Genomic DNA, 22,304 nt, shown 5'->3' with positions numbered 1-22,304 from the left:
AATTCAAAAGCATCAATTCTTCTGTGCTCAGTTTTCTTTATAGCCCAGCTCTCACATTCATACATGACTACTGGGAAAACCATAGCTTTGACTAGGTGAGCTTTTGTCGGCAAAGTAATGTCTCTGCTTTTTAATATGCTGTCTAGGTTTGTCATAGCTTTTCTTCCAAGGAGCAAGCGTCTTTTAATTTCATGGCTGCGTTACCATCTGCAGTGATTTTGGAGCCCCCCCAAAATAAAGTCTGTCACTGTTTCCACTGTTTCCCCATCTATTTGCCATGAAGTGATGGGAGCAGATTCCATGATCTTAGTTTTCTAAACGTTGGCTTGAGTTTTAAGCCAACTTTTTCACTCTTCTCTTTCACTTTCATCAAGAGGCTCTTTAGTTCTTCACTTTCGGCCATAAGGATGGTGTCATCTGCATATCTGAGGTTATTAATATTTCTCCCAGTAATCTTGATTGCAGCTTGCACTTCATCCAGCCCAGCGTTTCTCATGATGACCAACCTAGACAGAATATTAAAAAGCAGAGACATTGCCGGCAGAGGTCCGTCTGTCTAGTCGAAGGTATGGATTTTTCAGTAGTTGTGTATGGATGTGAGTTGGACCAAAAAGAAAGTTGAGCGTGGAAGAATTTATACTTTTGAACTGGTGTTGGAGAAGACTCTTGAGATCTTGAGATCAAATCAGTCAACCTAAAGGAAATCAGTCTTGAATATTCATTGGAAGGACTGATGCTGAAGCTGAAACTCCAGTACTTTGGCCACCTGATGCAAAGAACTGACTCATTGGAAAAGACCCCGATGCTGGGAAAGATTGAAGGCAGGAGACCCGGTTGACAGAGGAGGAGATGGTCGGATGGCATCACCGACTCCATGGACCTGAGTTTGAGCAAGCTCTGGGAGTTGGTGATGGACGTGGAAGCCTGGCGTGCTGCAGTCCAGCGGGTCGCAAAGAGTCGGACACGGCTGAACTGAATTGAACTGAACTGAACTGAAGGGTTTCAAATAGCCAGACTCAAGTCCGCCGGGCCAGTTCGCAGCAGCGCCGCGAGCGGCCAGTAGGGTGCGCTATTCCCGGTGCCTTGCCGGATCTAAATTGACCTGCGCCTGCGCTCACGCCTGCGCGGGGCTTCGGCACGTCTTCGGAGGCAGGGGGAGGCGGGGGTGGGCGAGCGGTCTGTCCTACGCCTGCGCACTCGGACTAAGATGGCGGCGGCGGCCCGCTTGGGCTGGGGAGCTGCTGCCGCTGCCGCGGGGCTGCGGAGGCGGTAGGTGGTGATCCCGGAACTGCATAGGGGTGCCGCTGGGCTTAGCCATCTGAGCGGTGGTCGTCCCGTCCGCCCCCTGTTAAACTGAGTGGGGAGAAGTGCCCCTGACCTTGCTTTGAGGTTCACTCCCATCGCCGAATTAGACTTGAATCCAGAGGTGGGCACCTCTCGGTGAGGCAGCTCTGCGACCCAGGTTCTGTCGGACCGTGCCATTCCTGGTCCCAGGGTCCGAGACCCGGTGCCTGAATCCCTGCGGTGGGGAGACTCGCAGAGACCGACTGTAGGGACCCCACCGAGGAGCTCTTTTTAAATCGTGGCCCCTCCGTCTCCTCTACTACGTGCATTTCCTCTGCCCTTTAAACACAAAATCAGAATGTCAGACAAAATGTCATCATTTTCTCAGTGTAGCCCGGAAAGGGAACGTGACCTATCTGAGGTCACACAGCATCTAAGTGATGAACTCATGTGCATCCAGAACCCTAGATTTCCCCCGCCCACTCCTACCGACTAAACCCTCTAGGTTTCCTTGTCTTTCCTCTTTCTGTTTGCTCTGTCTTTGACATCTGTCAGCATGGATTAGGCGAATGGCATCGAGGGCATAAGTACCTGTTGTACCCTGATTTCTCGAATGGAACAAAAGGATCAAAGGGCATAACAAAGGTTGACCTCCTCAATGTTAGGGATTTTAGTGCTAATGATGCTCTTAAAGTTAAAATGCATTTCCTAAAAAATTAGCTTTGCAGAAGGAGTTTTTGTTAGTCACCTCTTGTCTCCCCCTCTTACTCCTGGAATAATTTAACTCACCTTTACTATTTTATTACTCTAAACTTATTTTTTGTCAGATTATTTGTCCTTTCTGCCTTTTCTGTCCTCGATGTCCTTCCATAGTCCAAGGATCCAAGATTTAGGGAGTGTGCTATAGATAAAAATGTCTTCACCCCAAACCTGAATTCCGTTTAATAAACAATTGTACTACATGGTCTAGCACTGTTTTAATCACTTTACATCGATTATCTGGATCCATCTTTGCCTTAATCTTTATGAGGTAGCTGTGAATATTAACTTCATCTTAGAAATGAGGAACGGAGGTAAGTCATCAGGCAAGTGGCTAGGGACAGAAATGAAGACAGTTCCTCCTTTTTGCAGGTGAAAAGAATCAGAAATGTAAAAAACAAAAAATGATAATAAATATGCTTAAAATTCCTCAGTGAAATAAAAATTGGAATGGATGAGTGTATTAATATTTAAAGTAAACTGGATTTTAAAGTAATTACATCAGATTTCTAAAATTTTCGCAACAAATGTCTCTTTTTGTTTCCTTTTCCAGTACTATTTGTTTTTCCCTTCTCCTTTTGTTTTTAAGTTGTCAAATCCATGAAAAGAATAGCCAGTCAACACTTGGGAAATTTTGTAACTCTGGGTACTCCATTCTGATTATATTCAGGGTGAAATACAAAACAGGGTCAATATGTTGCTAATCAAAAAAGCACATAGGCTGTGGACTTCTTTAGCAGTTTGGTGGAGAATAGTATACTTTCTGTTAGACTTTTGGAGGCATTTGAAATACATTTCAAAACAAATAGCAGAGGTTATCTTTTTCCAGGGAAACATAGTGGTAAAGACTGAAAAGGAGGGAGAGTTTTCACTGTATTTACTTTTATTCCCTTTGAATTTTGAACCACGTGACTCTATTACATAGTTGTTTTTGTATCTGAAAAGGGAAAAAGTTAGTAGCTTCGCCTTCAAGCATAGCTAATAGTCTGGAACTCCAGATTTTAAATCACAATGTAGATGCATTTCTGTTTCTTTACACCAAATATTACAGTATCTGTATACACTCGGTTTTCAAGGCTGTACATTTCACCTTGAGCTCTTGTTTTTAAATTGTAGATATTGCTTGCCTCAGGGAGTGGAAATAATGATGGAAAATGAAAATTCACCTTGGTTATTGTTTTCATTATGGTTTTTTTTTATATATGAGAAGTAGAAACTTGAGCTTATCTCCTAAAATGTCATTTTTGTTTTTAAATATAGATTCTGTCATGTGACGAATCCATATACAATTAAGAAACAGCTTCTGCACCAGTTTGTCCAAAGACCGCTTTTCCCACTCCCTGCAACCTTATGTAACACAGGTAAAATTTCATCTCTTTTAGAGCAAACTGCCGGAATGAAATTTTGTAGGTCGCAAACAGTGAGAATTTGTGAATTTTCTATTCAGATGCTTATGAAAAGAATATAACATTTTTTCTATCATAAATCACACTTTATTTGCTTACACATATCATTTGGCATTAAATTTCAAGAATCCTGAGTACGGTGTCCAGTAAATCTGTGAAATCTTAGCATGTTGTGTAACACATGTTCTGAAACATAAGAGTTACTCAATAAGTAATTTCTGAAATGGAGATATAAAAAGAAGTTACAAATGTGTATGAAGAGAGGATTTGAACATTTTTGCAATGTGACCACCGTCTTGTGGTTAGGGAACCTTGGGGCAAGGGTGTGTGTGTCTGTCTGTCTGTGACTGCCTACCTAAATGTGCTTATGGAGCTGTAAGAGTTTGGATTCAGCTCTTGGCCCATCTCCATTTCCATTGCTGTCTTAAACTCCTTATGGCCATTCTCTGGAGGGTGGCCGACTCGGTCTTAGGGCAGAGACCTTACCTCCCCTGTATCCTGGGGCAAAAATAGGATTGCCTTCTTTGACTCTTTCCTTGAATCACAGAGCAATTTGGGCATAAATAATAATTCACCTTAAGCTACTTTAATTAGACTTAAATTTTGTGGGACTGAATTATGTAGTCATCTAGGCTTTCAAATTGGAAACCTACTTATTTTAGTCTTTGATATTGACTTCAGGAACCATTTATCTGTATTTTGGGGGGGAGATTTTATCTACCTTTTTATCTGTTACCTATTGTACCCAGCATAATAGGAAAGATTTTACAGCAGTCTTTCTCTCTTGTTGTAACCCTTATGACACTTTCAGGGGATCTTTCTGGATGATGGAGCTGAGAGTCATTTTTGAAATACCTAATTAAGTCTAATTTAGACTGTAACTGGAGTGATTTTGTTAACGCCTAGTCAGATTGCTCCTTTTGAAGTACCTTTGTTCATTGTTAAAATTTATGTAGTAATATCATATAAGGTCATATTGTCTACTTCAGACATATTTACACTATACTCTTTTAAAATATTTTTTACATTTATAGTTCTAAAGGTATTTCTAAAGTTTTTTCTTTCTGCATGTATAGTTTTACACACAAATGGAGTAAGCAGAATAAAGCCAGATTTAATTCTTTGAATATTGGCAGAGTGCCTGATATGTGCAGAGATTTTGGCTACCAATAAATTATTAAGAAAGGCCCCAGGAATGATTGATCAGAAACAGGGTTAAAAGAACCTTATTTTCTGTGTATTTACAGAAAGTGGTGGCAGCTTTTTCTATCATGTTCCGTCTGAAAAATTGTTCCCTTGTCAGAGGACCTTATTGCTTGGAAGTATAAATATTTTAAATCAAGTATTAGGTTGGCCAAAATATTTGTTTGTTTTCCATAAGACAGCTTTAACAGAGTTTAGTTGTCTTTGATAGTGTGTTAGTCGCTCAGCCGTGTCTGAGTCTTTGTGACCCCATTTACTGTAGCCCCCAGCCTCCTCTGTCCATACAATTTCCCAGGCAAGAATGCTGGAGTGGGTTGCCATTTCCTACTCCAATTGTTGTCTTTAACTTCATTCAAAACAATTTTGTTAGATTGTATTCTACAGCTGCCATATCAACATGCATTTTTAAAAAAGCTTATCGAATTTGAAGAACTTTTTATAGTTATTATAATATTGAAGACGGAAGAAAAAAGGAACATTTTCAGCATATTATACTTTATTATTTCAAGAAAGGTTAAAATGCAGCTGAAGTGCAAAAAAAGATTTATGTAGTGTATGGAGAAGGTAGTATGATTGATTAAATATGTCCAGGTGGTTTGCCAAGTTTCAAGCTGAGGATTTCTCACTGGATGATGCTCCATGGTCAGATAGACCAGTTGAAGTTCGTAGCAATCAAATAAAGACATTAATTGAGAACAGTCAGTGTTATACCATGTTGGAGATAGCCAACACACTCAATATATCCAAATTAAGAATTGAACATCATTTGCACCAGGTTGATTATGTTACTCACTTTGATATTTGGATTCTGCATAAGTTAAGCAAAAAAACCCTTCTTGGCTGTATTTTGGCATGCAATTCTCTACTTAAACATAATGTAAATGTTCTATTTTTAAAACAAATTGGACAGGCGATGAAAAGTGGGTACCATTCAATAATGTGGAACAGAAGAAATTGTGGGATAAGCTAAATAAACCACCACCAACACACCAAAGGCCGGTCTTTATCCAAAGGTGGGATTGGAAGGGAGTCGTATATTATGAGCTCTTTCTGGAAAACCAAACAATTCCAACAAGTATTTCTCCTAATTAGACCAACTGAAAGGAGCAGTGAAGGAAAAGTGCCTGGAATTAGTCAACAGAAAATGTATAATCTTCCATCAGGATAACACAAGATCACATGTTTCTTTGATGACCAAGCAGAAACTGTTACAGCTTTAAAGTTTTTTATTTTGAAACTAAGGGAACTTTCAGGCCAACCCGGTACTTTAGTGTTAAGGTTATCATTTAAAATTTTTCTCCTTTATATAATTTGCCTGGTCACCAAGTCACCAACCCAAATCTTTACAAGACAGTGACTTAAGCAAAATGTATGGGAATTTTATTCTACTTTACCAAGGAAATGACTCATCATCAGTTAGCTGGAATTGTCTGGAGAGGTGCAGAAACCATCTCAGCTGTCAAATTAGAATGTTCTTTTGTAATAGTTAAGAGAAGTATTTTTATACCAACCATATGTTTTGCCAAATTTAATCATTTTCTAATTTAAAATAAAACTGTTAGTTTGTGATATTTTACTCTTTCTTAAGATATGTGATGTGAGGATTATGACAGAAAGACTGATCTTAAACATATTTTTCTTTTATGCTTGGCACTAATAAGTCTGAAGTAGCACTGTGCACAGTGGTTAAACAAGTGTTGCAGAATTGGCCAGGCTTGAATCCAGGCTCTGTCACTTAACTAGGTGAGTGACTTTGAGGTTTAGTTTAGTCATTTATAAATTAGGATAAAAACAGTGCTTCCTTGGCAGGATGTAAGGATTAAATGATATAATTCACATAAAGTGCTTAGCTCAATATGCAACACATGATAATTACTCAATAAATTAACCTATTTCCATGTACTGCTCTAAGATGAGAATTGGGTGTTTTTTTTTTTTTTTAAAGTAAGAAGGTTTATTTTCATCATAAATAACCAGAACCTGTTAAATAGTTTTAAACTATTAAGACCTCAGTATTATCTTTTTGTCCTGCAAGCTGTTATCATAAAAGCAAGGTAGGAAATTCAGGATTCTGTTATTCTCAATCTAATCATGGCCTGAGAAGAAACAAAGAAGAATTTCTGAAGATAATTTTAAAATATCCTGAAAAGTAATTCACGTGGAGTCTCACTTATATGATGATTTATAATGTCACTATACCTTTGGACAAGTTATTTAACTTTTAGTAACTTAACAAGTAATCTCTGAGTCTCAGTTTCTTTTTTTGTAAAGTAGGAACAATAATACCTTCTTCATCGGATTGTTAAAGGCTTAAATATATTTAAAGCACTCAACCCTGTCTCTGACATGTAATGAGTAAACATAAAATAAATGTTATTATAAATTTATTTGTTTTTTAAAAATGTTAGCACTTTGGGAAGTGATGATCATTTGTAATTAGAGCCAATTTGGTGTTGAGTTACCAAAGAGAATGCATCAGACTCCTGAATTATGATATGCCTTCCTACTTAGGTATACGATTTTGCTAGAGTTTGTTGAGTAACAAAACTATCTAAATAATCAATATAAAATTCAATGTAGGGACTTCCCTGGTGGTCCAGTGGCTAGGACTCTGAGCTCCCAGTGCAGGAGGCCCAGGTTCGACCCCTGGTCAGGGAGCTAGATCCCACATGCTACAACTAAGACCCAGAGCAGCCAAATGAATAAATAAATAAAATTAAAAAAAAAAAATTCAATGTAATTATCCTAAATATTTTGATAAATTTGTTTATCTTTAATAATTCTTCTTTTGTAAGCTTGAGCAAAAAAGCTTTATTTTTTTGTTTTCTAATTTTTCTTACATCTTTTGGTTCTCTGAAAATGAACACTTCATAGTCCATAAGCTTGTTAACGAATATTTTTTCCTAGAATAACATTCCTTTTTCTTTTTCTCTTTTAGTGAGATACATGTTTATTCAAACACAAGATACCCCGAATCCCAACAGTTTAAAATTTATTCCCGGAAAACCAGTTCTTGAGACAAGGACCATGGATTTTCCCACACCAGCTACGGCATTTCGCTCCCCTCTGGCTAGGTATAGTAGTATTTTTTATTTGCTTTTACCGAGAGACATAAATAACTGACTTCAGGGGTTAAGGTCGCCTTAGCTATTGCACTTTTATGTGCATTGCATCTCTTCAGTATAAAGATTGTTTTCTTTTCAGGTAAACAATAAAGAAAAACAAGATTTGATATTGAGAAACCCTTCTCTTGAAAAGTGATGTACTTAAGAGATCTGTAGCATGACTAAATAGAATTTATATTTTTACTTTTAAAAAATCTATCAAAATGATAATATGGCAGATATCCTTTCTAAATCTTTAAAACGTTTTTTAAAAAAAACATAAAAATGTGCTCATTTTATTCTCAAGGATAGCTGAATTTCTAGATGCTTCAAAATGGAGTAGTTTCTAAAATATTCCTCTCAATTATGAATGATAATAATTATTAGATGTGGCATGAATTTTTAATAAACTATTGAGTGGTGACAGTTTTTATTCATTTTTATTGAAGTATAGTTGATTTACAATATTGTGTTAGTTTCAGGTGGATAGCAAAGTGAGTTTTTTATTTTTCTTTTCAGATTATATTCTATGATAGGTTATTAAAAGATACTGTATGTAGTTCCCTGTGCTACATAGTATGCACCTGTTGGTTATCTGTTTTATGTGTAGTAGTCTTTATCGTTAATCCCATCTTTCTCATTTGTCGTTGTCTTCCTTTCCCCTTTGATAACCGTAAGTTTGTTTTCTATGTCTTTGAATCTGCTTCTGGTTTGTGAATAGATTCATTTGCATTATTTTTGAGGTTCCACATTTAAGTGATATCATGCAGTATTTGTCTTCTTCTGACTTACTTCACTAAGCATAATACTCTGCTGCTGCTGCTAAGTCGCTTCAGTCGTGTCCGACTCTGTGCGACCCCATAGACGGCAGCCCACCAGGCTCCGCCATCCCTGGGATTCTCCAGGCAAGAACATTGGAGTGGGTTGCCATTTCCTTCTCCAATGCATGAAAGTGAAAAGTGAAAGTGAAGTCGCTCAGTGATGTCTGACTCTGTGCGACCCCATGGACTGCAGCCCACCAGGCTCCTTCGCCCATGGGAGTTTCCAGGCAAGAGTACTGGAGTGGGGTGCCATTGCCTTCTCTGATAATATTCTCTAGGTCCTTCCATATTGCTGTAAATGGCATTATTTCATTCTTTTTTATCATTGAGTAATAGTTCATTGTGCCACATCTTCTTAAGCCAGTTATCTGTTGATGGCCACTTGGGTTGCTTCCATGTCTTAACTATTGTAAACAGTGCTGCTATGAATCCTGGGGTGCATGTATCTTTTGGAATTAGAATTTTCATTTTCTCTGGATATATACCCAGGAGTGGGATTGTTGAATCATATGGCAGCTCTTATTTTTAGTTCTCTAAGGAACTGCCTTACTATTTTCCGTCCTGGCTGTACCAATTTACATTCAGTGGTGACAATTTTTAAATTCACTAGATAAAGACATATTAAATGTATGTCAGATGATAAGCCACAAAGGATAAAATTTTAAAACCCCTTTTAAACTGATAGCTAGAGGAAATCATTTAAAATAAAAAATGTTAAAGTCAGTCACATCAACTGAAATTTTTGGTGACCTAAGTCTGATACTGATTGCCAAGGATATTGAGAAAATAAAACTTAAATAACTGTTTCTGTGTACACAGAGCCATTTTATGTGTCTCATTTAGGGGAGCCAGAAATATGCTTATCTCAAGAATGGTTTTTAAAGTTTCTAGTTAATCAGTGTGCAAATTTCCTTTGACCTAAACGTGCCACTTCTTGGAAGATATCTTAGAGCATTTGTTTTTTGTGCTTTTAAATACAAGCCACAGTAAGAAATATATTATGATGCACTATACATGTACACACATACACATATACATACAAAGATATACCTATATCTGTGTATACATATGTGTATATATATATGAATCACATACATATGTGTGTGTGTATATATATATATATGAAACAAGTGTTTGATGAGGCAATTTTTGCCCTTATAAGGTATGAAACTTGGTTATATTTCCTTTCTTATGCTTTTTATATTATTTTGTTCTGTTTTATTTTATTGAATAAAATCTTGGTTACTACATAATTCATTTTACAACTTACTGGTGGGTTTGAAAAACACTACCTGAAAGAATTACCATGTATATACATAAGATGTGTTCAGTGGTGTTCATTGTAGCCTTGTTGATAATGGTAGTAAGTTAGAAACAATCTAAATATTCATCAGTATGGATAGTTAGATAAACTTTGTCCATCCATAGCCCAGAGATATTGAAAAGGATGAGGTGGAACCATATTTACTGTTATAGAGTGACATCTAAGACATATTGTTAGTGAAAAAAGCAAGTTGCAAAGCAGTGAATACATTATGTGTTATTATGTGTATGAAAACAAAAGACAAAAGTGCACTGACAAAAAAGGTATGGAAGAATGTATATCAGACTGATAACAGAGAGTTCTCCAGGCCAGAATACTGGGGTGAGTAGCCGTTTCCTTCTCCAGGGAATCTTCCCGCCCCAGGAATCGAACCAGGGTCTCCTGCATTGCAGGTGATTCTTTACCAGCTGAGCTATTCAGTTCAGTTCAGTAGCTCAGTCGTGTCCAACTCTTTGCGACCCCTTGAACCGCAGCACACCAGGCCTCCCTGCCCATCACCAACTCCCAGCAATAGTTTGAAATGTGTACATCAAATATGAGCTCACATATTTAGTATTTTTAAAAAAGTAAAAATAAAAAAGCCCAAATTGATTCAGTTATAGATTGGTTGGAGATGATTTCTGTCAGATGTTCAATTGGCCAAAACCCTTTTCAGATTAATCTTTGGGAAGTCACCCATTTCTTGAGTTTACAGAATTTGTTATCTTCAGTCAATCTTATTTTTGTTAACAGAGAACATTTTTGCTGTAAACATGAGGACGGAAACCAGTCTGTCCTACTGGTCATTGTGTCCCTAATGCTTAGAATGGCGTCTGTTACTCTATTCAAATATTAGTTGAATGAATGAGTAAACAGTAATATGTCTGACTTCAGGGAGGCATTTGAGTTGTTTTTTCCTATCCTTGTAGAGAAGATGAAGAAATACAAGCAGAAGGTAGACCTACCTCTAAGGACATGTGAAAGGGCTCTGAATCTCTGTAGTTGGCATGTTTATTCAGGACATTTTTAAAACCAGCAACATTAATAAGATGTAATTACCAGTTTTTCAGATGATAGGATTTGCTTACCTGTTGGATGACAAAATTCAGAGATATTTTAAAAAGTTTCATTAGGCTGGAATGATAGGTTAAAGCAAATAAGATAAAATCTAGCAAAAATAAATATTAAGCTGTGTGCTTAAATTTTTTAAATGCCTAGCACAGTTATGGGATAGAAGAATCTGACCTCTCAGTTACGTTAGACATATGCTTTAAAAAGTCAGTCAAACTTTAACAGAGTCCTAGTGTCCAGCATAAGAGAGGTAATAGTTTTTGTATTCAGAACAAGTTAGACTACCTTTGGGAGAGTATGTTCAGCTCTAGGTATTGTATTTTTTTTTTTAATTTTTAAAATATTTTCCTAATTACTCACAAGGTTGATCAACTTCTCATGTGTTTGTGAGTGAAAGTCGCTCAGTCGTGTCTGACTGCTTGCAACCCCATGGACATCCATGGAATTCTCCAGGCCAGAATACTGGAGAATACTTTCCCTTTTCCAGGGGATCTTCCCAACCCAGAGATTGAACCCAGGTCTCCCCAGTTGCAGGCAGATTCTTTACCAGCTGAGCCACAAGGGAAATCCTAGGTATCGTATTTTGTTTTGGACATTGATGAATTGAAATTTTCCCAAGGAAAATAACCTAAATGACAAAGCATTATAATAATGCCTGAAACTCCTGTTTCAGCTTTTTCTTTCTTTTAGGGACAGAACTTCTTTTTTTTTTGCGGGGGGGCACAGAACTTCTAAACTCTTTCCTCCAAGCAGTCTCCATGATATGACCCATTCTTCTCTAGGGAAGAATACTGGAGCGAGTTGCCATTTCCTACTCTAGGGGATCTTCCCAGCCCAGGGACTGAACCCCCACCTCTTGCGTTTCCTGTATTGGCAAACTGATTCTTTACCATTGCATCCCTTGACATAGATCAGATGTCTTCTTTTGCAGCGTGCTTTCATTTGGGGAAAGAAAAAGCTTTGCTAATAGTGCTAATCTAGGGTCCTACTTAGAGGTCTGTGTTTTGATTTATTGGATCATAAGCTGCAACCAAAAACTTTGTGACGACTTGCAGATTTAACATTAAGTGGTTGTGTAAAGGACCCAGCTGACATTGTCTCAGAAAAATTCCTAAACAATTTCAAAGCAGTAATTTTGATAACATTCTTGCAATGATAGACAAAGGAAAGGAGAACTCCAACTTCCTTGGAGTATGTCAGCTTTTATTCCTAAAGTTGGGGGAAAAGGATACTGCTCTAGTGTCTGCTAGGTGTGGTACATGTATCAGTGTTTGGGGAGGGGGCCGTATTTCAAAATCCTTTGAAGGGTTTTTCAAATTATAATCTGCCCCTCTTTCTCTCAAAAATTAGCTTTACTGAAGTATAATTTACGTACAATAAAATTCGCCAATTTCAAGTGTACAATTCATTGAGTTTTGATAAGTATATACAATTATGTATCCACCAAAAAAATACAAATATAAAATTTTTATCACAGCAAAAGATCCTTCATTTCCCTTTGTTTTCAGTCTCCTCTTGCTTCATCTCCCTGGTAACTTTTTTTTTTTATGGCAATGACTTAATTTTTAAAATTTTATTAAAAAATGCTTTTTCTAGAAGGGAGGGGATATATGTATACTTAAAACTGATTCATATTGTTGTATAGCAGAAACTACAACTTTGTAAAACAATTATCCAATTAAAAAAGATAAAACCAAATAAAAAATGATCAGTTAATCCAATAAATGTTTTTTCTAGCTTCTGTGAGATGTAGTTGTCATAAAACATTGTATAAGTTTAAGATATACAGTGTGATGATTTGATACAGATACATATTGTGAAATGATTACCACAGAAAGGATAATTAATACATCTCTCACCCTGGTAACTGTTGATCTTCTTACCCTGTTGTTCAATGGCTAACTTCTGTCCAACTCTTTGCAACCTCATGGGCTGCAGCACACCAGGCCTCCCTGTTCCTCACTTACCTCCTGAAGTTTGCCCATGTTCATGTCCATTGAATTGGTGATGCTACCTAACCATCTACCACCATTTTGCCTTTTCTAGAGTTTCATATAAATGGAACCATACAGTCTTTTCTGTTTGGTCTCTTTCATTTAGTATGATGATTTTGAGAGTCATCCTTGTTCTTGTAGGGATCTGTAGTTCATTTCTCCTTACTGCCAAGTAATACTGTTGATACAAAGTATGTGTGTGCTCAGTTACCCAGTCCTGTCTGCTCTTTGCGGCCCTTTGGACTATAACCCTGGGCCATACTGTCCATGGGATTTCCCAGGCAAGAATACTGGAGAGCCATTTTCTCCTCCAGGGGATTTTCCCACCTCTCCTGCACGCCTGGCATTGCAAGTGGATTCTTTACTGCTGAGACATTGGGAAGATCTGATACATTGTATGGTTATTCCCAATCTGTTTTGTCATTCCCTCGGGCTTCCCCAGTGGCTCAGTGGTAAAGAATCCACCTGCAGTGTAGGAGAGTGGGCTGAATTCTTGGGTTGGGAAGATCCCCTGGAGAAGGAAATGACAAGCCACTCCAGTATTCTTGCCTGGGAAAGCCCATGGACAGAGGAACCTGGCGTGCTACAGTTCTTGGGGTTGCAAAAGTATCAGACATGACTAAGTTATTATCTCTCAATTTTTATTTTTTCACAGGCAGTTATTTAGGATTGAGGGAGTAAAAAGTGTCTTTTTTGGACCAGATTTCATCACTGTCACAAAGGTAAGCATAGAATTATATAAAACAAGATGTTGTACTTTTGGTTTTTTCTGAGTCCATTGCTGCTCTCCAGAATATCCATGTTTAATGTGTTTTACACATACTGTTATTGAAAATCTCAAGTTTACTTCTCATATTTCTCAAGATAATTATTTAATAGAATTCTCAAGTTGAAATTAACTTCCAGATCCTTTGTTTTTCAAGAAAGAAAAACATAAGCTTCAGAGAGTTAAATGCAGTATGCAAGACTCAACCTTGGCAGGACTAAAATTTAGGTTTCCAAGTATTGTTTTTACTAATTCTTAGCTTACATTGATAGAGTACAAAGAGAAGCTAGTAAATGATCTAATATATGTATCAAATATATATATATATATATATATATATATATATATATGACCAACAGGATGATTGAATATTTGTCTTCTTTCACAGTGAGCATTTATAAAATGGCACCTGGCACATTTTTGTGTCAGCCTGCCATCCCACAATGACACTTTAGAGCTTCACAGATGAGAGCAGTGGGTTGTGTACTTCTGCAACACTTGGATAATCTCTTAATGTCAAAAAATCAAGCTAAATATGCTATACCCATCCAACATCTGAGATCATATTTGCTACAAAAGACTTTTGTTTTTAAGTGTACTAGATTAATGAGAAATGAATTACTTAAATTTAAACTCTGCATATTCTTTTAAATCTATAATTGATACATACATGCTGAACTTAATCTCTTGTCCAGTTTTGCACCAAAATAAAAAGTATTCAATGAACTCCTCTTAAGCAGTTTGGAAGGATTCCTCTTATTGATTTACTTAGTTTTATTTTTTACTGTACTGGGTCTTCGTTGGTTTCTGTGGGCTTTCTCTAGTTGTAGCGAGCAGTAGCCACTCTTCCTTGTGGTGTGTGGGCTTCAGTAGTTGCAGTACCTGGGTTCAGTAGTTACAGCTCGTGGACTCTAGAGCACAGGCTCAGTAGTTTGTGGCCCATGGGTTTAGTTGCTGAAAGGCATATGGAATCTTCCTGGACCAGGGTCGAACCAGTGTCCCCTGCACTGGCAGGCAGATTTCTATCCACTGCACACCAAGGAAGGCTATGGATTGTTTCTTAAGAATACCAGTCTTGTTGACAGTCCACAAGTCCTCTAGCACAGCCATAGATGAGACATGTTATAGTTTGGGTTCAAAAGTTACGTCTTCAATGCTTTTAAGTAATATACATAGGTTGAATTTTTTTAATAGTCATAGGATATCCTGTATAGTTCATCAAGCAGTTATATCCTATTTTATTAAAAGAATGGAAAGTCTGTTTATTATCCACTGTAAACATAGAATCCAACTCTTTTTACCTTATGAAAAAGTTATCATTTAATCATTTTTATATCCCCTCTATGGGGCATGTACACACACCACACTTAATACAGATTTGATGAATGATTGAATGGGGATATGTTCTAAGATTGTATCTTCTAAAAGTCATTATAAGCCAGCTCCTCAACAATAACTGACATATTTTCCAGAAATGTGTGCTATTGCATGTTATAGAATATAAATAGGGGAAGAGTCCTAAAAGATTCAGAGTCTTGTTTTGTATTTGTCTTTGCTCTTGGATGAAAATGTAATGTTTTCCTTCAAATATTTACAGGAGAATGAAGAATTAGACTGGAATTTACTGAAACCAGATATCTATGCTACAATTATGGATTTCTTTGCATCTGGCTTACCTTTAGTTACTGAGGAAACACCTTCAGGAGAAGCAGGTAATGTGTTGGGAATTAATATTTAGCTTTTTAAAAAAATTGTTCTAGTTTCTTCACATTTGTCTTGATTTCTGAAAGCATGGGTAACAGAGTTTTGTTATTATACTATATTTAGCTCTGGAACCAATTCCAGAGGGGATAAAACCTCATGTGTACTAGTTTTACCCATCATTTTATGAAACGTGTGTTTACATGGAATATATTATAAAAAACTAAAAATTTCAACTATAAAAATTTCAAGCTATTATTTATTAAATTATATTTATGATATTATACTGTAGTATAATATAATATTTATATTGTTTTCAAAATAATATAATGCTCACCAGTTTGCCCTTCTCTCAGATTTAACAGGAGTTAACTTTCTGCCTTAATTACTTTAGAATCATTTCTAAACGAACTATTAAAGATACTACCCCAGTTTACTTGCCTGGAGAATCCCATGGACAGAGGAGCCTGGCAGGTTGCAATCCATGAGGCTGCAAAGAGTCGGACACGACTGAGTGACTAAGCATGCACGTGTGCACATGTCTACACACACACACACAAACATTTGTATAATCACCTTTAAATGATACAATTTAACTTCTAGATATATACTCTAAATGAGTCTGATAAATGTACACAAGACAACATGTGGAAGCATATTTCAACATATTTCGAACATATTTCAACATGTTCATTGAAATATTTAAAAAATATATTAGCAGTTAAAAGGAGTGAGCTTGATTAGGAGATACTGATGTGAGAAGATATAAAAAATATTAAGTGGTAAAAGGAAACTGAAGGGTTTACATATTCTTACAAATGTACCATTTATGCAAATTTTAAATAATACATGGAATAGTTATATGTGTTCTTGATAGAATATATGTAAAACTGATGTATCATTTTTAGAGCCTTTAACTACCTCTGCCAAAATGTAAAAATACACAAGGCTGTTGACCCAGCACTAGAAATTTACCTCATAGATATATTTGCAAAAGTACACTGAGGAATACTTTATATCAACACATAGGATTGTTAGAAATAGCAGCAAACTGGAAACAAATGATTTAAAAACTAGCCAAATGAAGACAAATTCATACAAAAATTATTTTGCACTTATTTGAAAATTGAGCCACATATTTACATGCTGATATGGAAAAACCTTTTAGGTCTATATTAAATAGAAAAAAGCAAGATATATAACAGTGAGTGTAAATATAGACATGTAAATGTAAACATGTACTAGAAGGGGGTTATATACTAAACTAATGATAGTGGTTGCCTATAGAAGTGATGATGGCAAAAGGCACTTAGGTTTGCTGATGTAAGAGAATTTTAACTTAATTATATTCTGTTTATTTTATTAAAATCAAAGTTGATATAATTTAATATTAATATTGGTATTTATATTGTTGCCAGAATCCTATTGTTTGTCACAATGTAATTTGAATTAGCTGCATTTTTAGTTTTCCCAATGATAAAGAGATTTTTTTCCAAATAAATATAAAACCCATAAAAATAGACATATGTGAAGATCTATATATAACCTTAGGAAGTAAAAAGGAAAACAAAAATGGGCCTTCCTGGTGGTCCAGTGGTTAAGAATCAGCCTGCCAGTGTAGGGGATGTGGGTTTGATCACTGGACTGGGAAGATGCCACATGTCTCGGAGCAGCTGAGCCCCTGCACCGCAGCTGCTGCGGCCGAGCCCGCTAAAGGCTGTGCTCCAAACGGGAGAAGCCCCCGCAGTGAGAAACCCAGGCAGCGCCGCTGGATAGGAGCGCCTGCTCCCTGAAACCAGAGAAAGCCCACGTGCAGCAGTGAAGACCCAGCATAGCTAAAAATAAAAAATTAAATAAATAAATTTTTTAAAAAAGAAAAAAATGAAACAAAATGAAAAAACCAGGTTTTTGTTCAGATTTGTAGAACATTTGAGAATTCCAATAAGGCTTATATCTGTACTTAGTATGATTGTCATCATGAAAACCACTAAATTGAGGGATTAAAAATTTAACTTATAAAGTAGTTAAAAAAAACTTAAAAAGTGCCTTTTTGTCTCAAAGTTTTCATCAAGATCCAGACAATGTCTTTTCTTTGCTTCTTTTCAGTCCTTGAGAAGGATGAAAGTTTACAAATGTATTGGCCAAAAAATTAAAACCCTAACACCATTAGTAGATCACGTTATTTCAGTATATTCACAGTTATCACCAAATGTTGATCAGTGCGCCTTAGTTTTTCTTCAGAGAATCAAATGAATGATCCTTCCATTTCCCCCATATTACTTATTTCACTATACCAAGTTACATGTTCTATGCTTTTATTTTTTTAATGAGACATTAAGTTAAATCACTTTATTTTAATATTTGTACTTGCATGGATGTAAAATTTCTTTTGTTGATATGTTTTATTTGTAATTGTTTCTAGGATCTGAAGATGATGATGAAGTTGTGGCAATGATTAAGGAATTGTTAGATACTAGAATACGGTATGTGTTCGTCTTTCTACCTGATCAGTTATACTACAGTGTAGCAATGAATTTTTGAATCTCTGAGTAGTACAGAGGAACTCTGTAGTAGAGTTCCAAAACAAGTATAAATTAATGTAAACAAAATAGGTAACCATAGAAATTGAATTTTAAAGTCTGCAGTTTCTTTACCATCTGAGACACCAGGAAAGGTCCCTCCAAAATTTATAACACTGTCTAAATATAGTCAATAATTTATGTAATTTATCTTTCATGGTCACTATTTCGATTTGATATTATTATAATACCAAATTTCTTAGAGGAAAATGACTTAACAGTGTTTGGGAGGACTGTGAGGAGAGAAGGAGTACCTCTTTTCAGGCTGCTGCCCCAATTTTGCTTATAGTAAACCAACGGTCCTGCTGAGAGTTCCAAAAGAATCTAGGTAAAATACACAAAAAGTTTGTTGTTGGACAGTATGATATAGCTGCCAAAGCAAATAAGATTCTGTAGAGAGGGGAAGCACACTGAAGCTTCTCTTGGAGTATTTACTCATTCTTGGTGTGAGGTTAGAATATGAGAAGGTGGGCAAAGAGCAGCCACTGAGAAACAGAGAAACTGTGTTAACCTTTAGCAAATTTGTTGAGATTTGGAAGAATGAAGCTTTGACTTTAAGGAGCAAGACCCCAGAGGAAAGAAAAATGTAAGCCTTAGCACTCAGAGCTTCTCCCCACAAGGCACTTACTTGTTTTTAGCTGTGGAAGGGAAGAGACTAAGAAGTGAAACAAAAGACAGCTGAAAACCTGAGCAGAATTTTGGCACTTTTATGGTGCTGGGAGCGATAAAAGTTGAAGTTTGGGATCTGTCAAGGTGAGTGGGGCCTCAGAGAACATCCAGGCTCTTAGTTGGGTTCTCTAGAGGACTATACCGTTGAAAGAGAGAAGCCAGAGGTAGACCAAGTCTTATGAAACTATAGGCCAGTATTGAATGAACTTAATTCCACAGAGGGTTAAGCTGCTGCCACAAGATAGGATGAACCCTTTCTAGTATAATATAATCCCAAGTCACTTTCAGTTCAGTTCAGTCGCTCAGTCGTATCCGACTCTTTGCGACCCCATGAATTGCAGCACACCCAGGCCTCCCTGTCCATCACCAACTCCCGGAGTTTACTCAAACTCATGCCCATTGAGTCGGTGATGGCACCCAGCCATCTCATCCTCTGTCGTTCCCTTGTCCTCCTGCCCCCAATCCCTCCCAGCATCAGGGTCTTTTCAAATGAGTCAACTCTTTGCATGAGGTGGCCAAGTACTGGAGTTTCAGCCTCAGCATCAGTCCTTCCAATGAACACCCAGGACTGATCTCCTTTAGGATGGACTGGTTGGATCTCCTTGCAGTCCAAGGGACTCTCAAGAGTCTTCTCCAACACCACAGTTCAAAAGCATCAATTTTTCAGCACTCAGCTTTCCTCACAGTCCAACTCTCACATCCATACATGACCACTGGAAAAACCATAGCCTTGACCAGACGGACCTTTGTTGCAAAGTAATATCTCTGCTTTTTAATATGCTATCTAGGTTGGTGATAACTTTTCTTCCAAGAAGTAAGCGTCTTTTAATTTCATGGCTGCAGTCACCATCCACAGTGATTTTGGAGCCCCCCCAAAAATAAAGTCTGACACTGTTTCCACTGTCACCCATCTATTTCCCATGAGGTGATGGGACCAGATGCCACGATCTTAGTTTTCTGAATGTTGAGCTTTAAGCCAACTTTTTCACTCTCCTCTTTCACTTTCATCAAGAGGCTTTTTAGTTCTTCTTCACTTTCTGCCATAAGGGTGGTGTCATCTGCATGTCTGAGGTTATTGATATTTCTCCCGGCAATTTTGATTCCAGCTTGTGCTTCTTCCAGCCCAGCGTTTCTCATGATGTACTCTGCATATAAGTTAAATAAGCAGGGTGACAATATACGGCCTTGACGTACTCCTTTCCCTATTTGGAACCAGTCTGTTGTTGCATGTCCAGTTCTAACTGTTGTTTCCTGACCTGCATACAGGTTTCTCAAGAGGCAGGTCAGGTGGTCTGATAGGCCCATCTCCTTCAGAAATTTCCACGGTTTATTGTGATCCACACAGTCAAAGGCTTTGGCATAGTCAATAAAACAGAAATAGATGTTTTTCTGGAACTCTTGCTTTTTTGATGATCCAGTGGATGTTGGAAATTTGATCTCTGGTTCCTCTGCCTTTTCTAAAACCAGCTTGAACATCTGGAAGTTCACAGATCACGTATTGCTGAAGCCTGGCTTGGAGAATTTGGAGCATTAATTTACTAGTGTGTGAGATGACTGCAATCGTGTGGTAGTTTGAGCATTCTTTGGCATTGCCTGTCTTTGGGACTGGAATGGAAACTGACCTTATCCAGTCCTGTGGCCACTGCTGAGTTTTCCAAATGTGCTGACTTACTGAGCGCAGCACTTTCAGAGCATCATCTTTCAGGATTTGAAAAAGCTCAACTGGAATTCCATCACCTCCACTAGCTTTGCTCTTAGTGATGCTTCCTAAGGCCCACTTGACTTCACATTCCATGATGTCTGGCTCTAGGTGAGTGTAAGTGATCACACCATCGTGATTATCTGGGTCATGAAGATCTTTTTTGTACAGTTCTTCTGTGTATTCTTGCCACCTCTTCTTAATATCTTCTGCTTCTGTTAGTTCCATACCATTTCTGTCCTTTATTGAGCCCATCTTTGCATGAAATGTTCCCTTGGTATCTCTAATTTTCTTGAAGAGATCTCTAGCCTTTCCCAGTCTGTCATTTTCCTCTATTTCTTTGCATTGATCACTGAGGAAGGCTTTCTTATCTCTCCTTACTATTCTTTGGAACTCCGCATTCAAATGGGAGTATCTTTTCTTTTCTCCTTTGCTTTTTGCTTCTCTTCTTCTCACAGTTATTTGTAAGGCCTTCTCAGACAGCTATTTTGCCTTTTTGCATTTCTTTTTCTTGGGGATGGTCTTGATTCCTGTCTCCTGTACAGTGTCACGAACCTCCATCCATAGTTCATCAGGCACTCTGTCTATCAGATCTAGTCCCTTAAATCTATTTCTCACTTCCACTGTATAGTCATAAGGGATTTGATTTAGGTCATACCTGAATGGTCTAGTGGTTTTCCCAACTTTCTTCAGTTTAAGTCTGAATTTGGCAAGAAGGAGTTCATGATCTGAGCCACAGTCAGCTCCCGGTCTTGTTTTTGCTGACTGTATAAAGCGTCTCCATCTTTGGCTGCAAAGAATATAATCAATCTGATTTCAGTGTCGACCATCTGGTGATGTCCATGTGTAGAGTCTTCTCTTGTGTTATTGGAAGAGGGTGTTTGCTATGACCGTGTGTTCTTTGCCCTGCTTCATTCTGTACTCCAAGGCCAAATTTGCCTGTTACTCCAGGTGTTTCTTGACTTCCTACTTTTGCATTCCAGTCCCCTATAATGAGAAGGACATCTTTTTTGGGTGTTAGTTCTAAAAGGTCTTGTAGGTCTTCATAAAACCGTTCAACTTCAGCTTCTTAGCGTTACTGGTCAGGGCATAGGCTTGGATTACCGTGATATTGAATGGTTTGCCTTGGAAACGAATAGAGATCATTCTGTCGTTTTTGAGATGGCATCCAAGTACTGCATTTTGGACTCTTTTCTTGACTATGATGGCTACTCCATTTCTTCTAAGGGATTCCTGCCCACAGTAGTAGATATGGTCATCTGAGTTAAATTCACCCATTCCAGTCCATCTTAATTCACTGATTCCTAGAATGTCAATATTTACTCTTGCCATCTCCTGTTTGACCACTTCCAATTTGCCTTGAGTCATGGACCTAACATTTCAGATTCCTATGCAATATTGCTCTTTACAGCATTGGACCTTGCTTCTATCACCAGTCCCATCCACAACTGGGTGTTGTTTTTGCTTTAACTCCATCCCTTCATTCTTTCTGGAGTTATTTCTCTACTGATCTCCAGTAGCATATGGGGCACCTACCGACCTGGGGAGTTCCTCTTTCAGTATCCTATCATTTTGCCTTTTCCTACTGTTCATGGGGTTCTCAAGGCAAGAATTCTGAAGTGGTTTGCTATTCCCTATCCAGTGGACCACATTCTGTCAGACCTCTCCACCATGACCCGACCGTTTTGGGTGGCCCCACACAGCATGGCTTAGTTTCACTGAGTTAAACAAGACTGTCGTCCTGTGATCAGATTGGCTAGTTTTCTGTGATTCTGGTTTTAGTGTGTCTGCCCTCTGATGCCACAAGTCACTTTTGTTCTTCATATGTGTTGTCCTCATTTATTGTCCCCAGAATTACTAGTCATAGAATTTGGAAACTGAACCAACAGAAAATAAACAAATCCATTGATAAACTAGATGTGAGAGTTATCAGACATGATCTTTA

The 22,304-nt window shown here is 37.6% G+C and overlaps 1 protein-coding gene across 3 annotated transcripts in view; it reads left to right on the top strand.

Moving 5' to 3' along the window:
* The first annotated feature begins 1,140 nt into the window (after window positions 1–1,140).
* NFU1 (NFU1 iron-sulfur cluster scaffold) overlaps window positions 1,141–22,304 on the top strand; it is a 29,967-nt gene continuing 8,803 nt past the window's right edge. The window contains exons 1-6 of one of the 3 annotated variants that reach the window (XM_043468981.1): window positions 1,141–1,269; window positions 3,304–3,404; window positions 7,591–7,726; window positions 13,601–13,667; window positions 15,309–15,423; window positions 17,835–17,895. In XM_043468981.1, the coding sequence (XP_043324916.1) occupies window positions 1,208–1,269; window positions 3,304–3,404; window positions 7,591–7,726; window positions 13,601–13,667; window positions 15,309–15,423; window positions 17,835–17,895 (542 nt within the window). In that variant the 5' untranslated portion in view covers window positions 1,141–1,207. Of the gene's footprint in view, window positions 1,270–1,406; window positions 1,427–3,303; window positions 3,405–6,313; window positions 6,396–7,590; window positions 7,727–13,600; window positions 13,668–15,308; window positions 15,424–17,834; window positions 17,896–22,304 lie in introns of those variants that run through there. The other 2 variants (XM_043468983.1, XM_043468984.1) reach the window with 2 other exon arrangements.

This window comes from Cervus canadensis, chromosome 5 (genome assembly GCF_019320065.1).
Source record: "Cervus canadensis isolate Bull #8, Minnesota chromosome 5, ASM1932006v1, whole genome shotgun sequence".
Lineage (NCBI taxonomy): Eukaryota > Metazoa > Chordata > Mammalia > Artiodactyla > Cervidae > Cervus > Cervus canadensis.
Note: the sequence above shows the minus strand (reverse complement) of the source record. Positions and strands in the feature narration are given on the sequence as shown.